The following is a 5,490-nucleotide window of genomic DNA, read 5'->3' as shown; positions in this document are numbered from 1 at the left end:
GGGGGGGGAGGAGGCATCTTGCACTACCACGACAAGATGGGCGAAATGGAAACCAAGAAGTTTAGCCCTAACACCTTATCAAGGCGCTCGCCTGCTCGCCTGCTCCCGATAAGAGATAAGCCCCGACCTCGCTGCCTCCGGGACCTTGGGGCTGGGCTGGGCTGTGGCGCCAGGTACCCGAGGGGGCCTCACCTGGCTCCGCCTGGCTCCGCTCGGCTGGCTGCTCCGCTCCGGGCGGCAGACGTGCGGCCCGCGCCAGGCAGGCAATGCAGCCCAGCGCCGCCGAGGAGACAGACTCAATATTGATCGAGCCCGGTCCCGGTTCGCTAAACGTCGTCCGATGAGAGCTCCAGCCGCGCGTGACTTTGATCTTCGACCTACTCCCCCCGCCCTGCCCCCTCCTTCCAACCCCGAGGGAGTGCTCAGTGTGAGTGTACCGCGTTCTTTTTATCTCTACTCCCTCTCTCTCTCTCTGGAGACCGGAAACGAGCTGTCACGCCGGAGAAGGGGGAAAATTTAATGGTTGCCTGAAGACGTGCGAAAGTCCTCTTTTTTTAGGACAGCGCTCCCACGAGGACCAGCATGAGGAGGGTGTGGGCGACTGCAAGGGGCGACAACGCATTAGGACGACGGTGACGTCGGGCATGGGGACGGGGCGTGTGGTACGTACCCATGGGGGCGGCGAGCGGCGTGAGGCGGGCCTGGCCGCTCTGGGCGCCGGTGTGCTCGCGGATCCAGTCCAAGTGGCCGGACGTGGCCGTGTACACCCCGGGGAAGCCGGCCACGGCACAGCCGTGCCCAAAGGACACGACGCCGGCTAGGCGGCCGTCGCACGTCAGCGGGCCGCCGGAGTCGCCCTGGGGACAGCGACGAGGAGGGCGTCCAGAGCGGGAGCGAGAGACGAGGACGTGATTGGGGAGAGTGGGGTCGAGGACGCACCTGGCACGAGTCCTTGCCGCCCGGGTCGTAGCCCGCGCAGATGCTTCCCGGTCCCATCGCATCTCCGTACTTGCTGCTGCACGCCTCGAGGTCCTTGATCTGCACCGTGGTCCACAGCAACTCCTCAGCCGGCTTGGCCGAGTCCGACTGCAGCACAAAGTCTCCATTCGGCCATTCTAACCTTTGGCGACCGCCAGGAGCCCGAGGGACGACCACAACTTACGTCGACCGTCCTGCCCCAGCCGCTGACGTGACAGTCCATGCCCACGTCCAGGGGCTCCTTGGTGTTGATGAGGATGGCGTTGGCTTGGTTGCTCCATTCCTCGAACGGCTCCGCCACCTCGAGCACCGCGATGTCGTACCACTTCTTGTTGGCCTGCGAACGCGTCCGCTCCACTGACATACTCGCCGCCCTCAGCAGGAGCGTCCGCGAGGGCGCCTGAGGGTTAGGCAACCCTGGGGCCCAGTGCGCAGCTGAGCACCGCGGGCTTGCCTAGTCCGCCGGCGCCCCGCGCAGACCAGCTCTTACCCTCCCGTGGCTGGCTGTGTGCCCATACTCACCCCCGGCACCCACTTCTCGTGGACCAGGCCGTCCTTGACGTCGCGGGTGTAGCCGCCCGCCGTCAACGTGTTGGGCATCCAGGTGAGCGAGCCGGCCGTGACCATGAGCTGGTTGAACATGCTGCGGACAGAGGCAGTGTGTGAAGTCCGCGTGCAGAGCCTGGGCCGGGAGGCCGCGGGTCGCGCGTCGCCGCCGACTCACTTGGGCTTGTCGTCAAAGCAGTGGGCCGCTGTGAGCACGTGCGTCTTGCTGACGATGGAGCCGCCGCAGAAGTGCGTCCTCTGCTGCTGCCGGATGGACACCTGTGCGGCGGGGGGCGTTGAGTGACGTGGAACGCGGGCGTGGCGTGGCCGCGTCCTCTAGACCGAGAGGAGCAGCTTACCTGGTGCGGGAACTGGCCCAGTTCGGCCTTTTCGCCGCCGACGATCTTGGGCCGTTTGGCGTCGACGCCGTCCGGGATGGCGCCCCGCATCAGCAAGTGGGACGTGTCATTCCCGCTGGCCCGGGCTGAAAATCAAACGAGCAATTTTTGTAGAAACAAAACAAAGGGTCGAGGCATGTTTTCGTTGGCTCGTGTGCCCGTTCGCACATACCCGGGGCAGCGGAGAAAACAAGACCGCCGTCAGCCAGAGGTCCGGCCGTCGACGAGGCACTGGCAGGCCCGCCCGTGCTGGCGGCGTGGGCCAGGCACAGCGTCCCCAGCAGCGCGAGCCACGCCAGGGTGAGCCGCGGCGCCATGTGCGCCATCAGGGCTGCGGGCAGCGAGGGTTCAAAGTGTACAGCTCTGTGAAAACCACGGGTGCGACACGGCGAGGGTACAACAGGGCGAGGGTGCGACAAGGCAAGGGCGCGACCTGATGTGAGCGAGAGGCTACTCCATTTTCCCGGGGTCTGGAAGGTTTCGCCGCCCTAGCGCCCCCCGACAATTTACCGTAACCGTCCACATCTTTGCGAATCTTCAAAGGCTTTTGTTGGGCATGGGAGGGGGTGCTGCAGCAGCCAGTCGCCTGCCTGGCCCAGTCTCACCGTTTCGGGAGGGAGAGAAAAAGCGATCTTGCCCCCCTCCAGGAGCAAAGAGACTGGGAGAGAGGGAGAGAGATATCCAAGGGGTGGGGCTGGAGAGCGAGAGCGAGCGAGAGTGAGCCCGAGTCCTAGCTCCCTTCGCTGAGTTTGTTCTTGTTCCGTCACAAACAATAGTACCGCTGGTCCCCCGTGCGCCCCCCTCTCTGCCTCGCTGCCTCGATGGACCCGGATCACAGCCCCGCACAGCCCTTTCTCCCCTTCCTCACCTTGTCGCAGCCGTTGCGCGCCCCGCTAGCTCAGCACAGCTGGCTCGCTGCCCTCGCTGCACTCCCGGGCCGCTGGTGCTCGGGCTGCTCGGGCACCGCCGCCTGCACCGCCCGCCCTACAATGGGGCTGATGGAGCTGCTCGACGCCTTGGTGACGCATTCCTTTCTGAAACATTGTTGGGATGTATAGCAGGAAAACGGCAACGGCACTACCCCCCCCCCCCTAAACCTCTGATTTCACAGATAAACTTCCTTTATCTTCAGGCGCCGAAGTTAAACTCTTACTAGTTTTTCCTTCAAAGACCCTATCCTGACTCGATATTCCAACATTCTTCACCAAGCCACACAATTCAAAGTCACTTATACTTACTCTGCTCGCTGACAGAATAATTCCGTTACACTGCTTTCTCTCATTAATTTGTAAACAAGTCCGAAACTTTCGCCATTATTTTTTCCCCATAGCTGTGCGTGTTCCGTCTGCCCCTTTGCCTTTGAAGCCTTGTTTGCAGCGCTGCCAGCTTTGGTGTCATTCTTACCCGGATCGTGGCCTCCTCGTCGGCCTCGGCCGGCGCCGAGCGGATGGGACGGACAGCGATCAAGGAAGCGTGGCGGAGCGTGTGCGAGACGTCAAACAATAAACTGGCGCCCCCCTTCCTCGCTCGCCGCTCCCCGATCCGCGCGGCCCGCCTCCTCCGCCGCCCCCTTGCGCACAGTGCGCGCCCTTTTCCCCACGACCAAACGCAACTTTTCTCGTAATTGAAAACATTTCTTCTGCCGGAAATGTCGGGGCTGTCAGTGGGATGCCGACCTCTGTTCGCCCCCGAGGAGCCGGCGGGGAGCTATTACTCCCGTATTACTCTCATCCGCTGCGCACGACGACGCTTGCGCGTTTGAGATGCCGCGCGGTTTGGCCCGTCGTCGTCCGGTCTGTCTCCGGCGAGATACAGCAAAGATTGTTTTCACGGCGCATCAGGGTGATTCCGCACAGCGGCTAGTCTTCTCCTCTCTCTCCCACCTTATGCTAGTCACCCATGAGTGCGACAAGGACAGAGGTACGAAAGCGCTGTGCGGAATCATCCTACAGATCGTCACCACCGCTCCCCATCTGCGCGCTCGCGGCGCTCGCGCAGGTGGCGTGCGGGGCGCGGGGCCCGGGGCGCGGCGGCGTCTTGTAATTGACGCGGGCCTTAATGGGCTCGAGCGAGCGGCCGTTGATTTGTTTAACCCTTCTCCGAGGGGGAATGGGGAGGGTAATAGCTGTTGACAGGCTCGGAGGGGGGCGCGGTGGGGGAGGATGGGCCAACACGAGGATTCGGGGGGCGAGGGTTGAGGTGAGGAGGATCCTGATCCTGGGGATAGGGGGGGGGGGACCATTTGCTGCTCCCTCTCTGTCCTCGACGACCTCACCTCTCAGGTATCGGCCAGCAGCAGCCCCGGTTCAGTTCACCGGCCAGAGAGGGAGGGTGGCAGACGCTGAACAGCGAGAGCACGAGCACGCGACGACGACGACGGGGCACATCAGTTTCCCCTTACCCTCTGTTATTTACTAGGAAGGTAAAAGAGAAGGGGTAATCTCTTCCTCCCCCCCTTGCCAAAGCTCCCCCGCTACGTACCGCGGAGGGTCCTCTCGTTCACATGTTGCGCGGCGGGTACCGCGGCACATAATACGGGGCCACTGCAGCCAATCAGCCTGCCTTTGGTGCCTTTGGTCCGGAGCGCGGCCCCGCAGCTCCCCATGCGGAATGGATTTAGTACCACGGGAGAGGCGGGCGGGGTGCTGCGGCTTGCTGGGCGCTGTTGGCCGCGCGGTACGTTGGATCGGTACGGCTGCCAGAGGCCCAGCAGCAGCCCAGGTCCATCCCCTGGCCCCGTGCCTGTCGGTGTGTGCTGCCCGCGGCCCCGGCCGGCCCGGCCCGGCCCCGGCCGCAGCGAGCAGAGGCGAGCCTCGCAAAGGCGCATCGCATCGCGCTGCAGTGCAAACAGACAGGCTGCAGCTGCAGCGCCCCGCCGCGCCGCGCCTCACAAAAGGACCATCTGCACACCATCAGAACTCGCCGAAAAAGAAGGAAGACTGTGCTGCTCTGAGCCGGCGGCGCTGCGCAGGGAGGCGGCGTGGCGGCGGCTGGGGCTGGGGGCGTGGCCGGGGGGGCTTTAGCTTTGGACTGCAAATGGAAGTCACGCTCGGCGCTGCCGACGTCTGCTTCTGAAATTTAAATATTTCTGTGGATCCGGCTCATTTCAGTCGAGCAGCTGCCAGTCTTATACTTGTTGGAGGAGACGAGGAGGGTTTGTGTTTTTCGTTTGCCCCCCCCCCTCTCCTCCCGCCCCCTGCTCTTTTTATTCTGCTTGTTTTTATCCGCGCCCGGGCGCGCCCACCGGTCCCGGTCCCGTCCGTCCCGCTCCGTCCCGCTCCGTCCCGGAGCCACCCAACCCCCTTTCACGAGGCTTTGCGTGGCTTTAGCCTCTTTTTTTCTGTCGCGACCTGTGAGCGCGTGAGCGTGTGTGCGAGAGTGAATGTGTGCGTGTATGCGTCCGTGTGGCTTTTGGCCCTTTTGGCGTCGGGGCCGGCCAATCCGACACCCCTGGCGGCGGCGGCGCTCCTGTGCTGCCGCTCCTTTTATCTCTTTGGGCTTTTAATATAAAAACAACGTTGCAAAGTAAGGGTAGCAGTGCGCATGCGCTTGGTAATGTCACCGAGCC

The 5,490-nt window shown here is 63.4% G+C and overlaps 1 protein-coding gene across 1 annotated transcript; it reads right to left on the bottom strand.

The window, feature by feature from the left end:
- Positions 1–493: 493 nt before the first annotated feature.
- On the bottom strand, positions 494–3,416 carry LOC113202793 (trypsin beta-like). Its single transcript, XM_026417202.2, has 10 exons — positions 3,327–3,416; positions 2,791–2,956; positions 2,095–2,253; positions 1,884–2,008; positions 1,703–1,803; positions 1,501–1,621; positions 1,163–1,315; positions 940–1,086; positions 671–857; positions 494–601 (listed from the first exon to the last, which is right to left on the bottom strand). The coding sequence occupies exons 3-10, from the start codon at positions 2,246–2,248 to the stop codon at positions 555–557; spliced, it is 1,035 nt and encodes a 344-aa protein (XP_026272987.1). The 5' UTR covers positions 2,249–2,253; positions 2,791–2,956; positions 3,327–3,416; the 3' UTR covers positions 494–554.
- Between the last annotated feature and the right edge of the window lie 2,074 nt (positions 3,417–5,490).

This window comes from Frankliniella occidentalis, unplaced genomic scaffold, assembly GCF_000697945.3.
Source record: "Frankliniella occidentalis isolate FOCC.00 unplaced genomic scaffold, Focc_3.1 Scaffold3215, whole genome shotgun sequence".
Taxonomy (NCBI): Eukaryota; Metazoa; Arthropoda; class Insecta; order Thysanoptera; family Thripidae; genus Frankliniella; species Frankliniella occidentalis.
This window is presented reverse-complemented; position numbering and strand designations above follow the sequence as displayed.

What these genes read in the sequence shown, in the direction of transcription:
- LOC113202793 (XM_026417202.2), bottom strand. Translation starts at nt 2,248, where the DNA reads ATGGCGCACATGGCGCCGCGGCTCACCCTGGCGTGGCTCGCGCTGCTG. An exon ending in TGTTTTCTCCGCTGCCCCGG is followed by an intron (nt 2,009 to 2,094) that starts GTATGTGCGAAC and finishes TTTGATTTTCAG; the next exon opens with CCCGGGCCAGCGGGAATGAC. An exon ending in GCGGCAAGGACTCGTGCCAG is followed by an intron (nt 858 to 939) that starts GTGCGTCCTCGA and finishes CGCTGTCCCCAG; the next exon opens with GGCGACTCCGGCGGCCCGCT.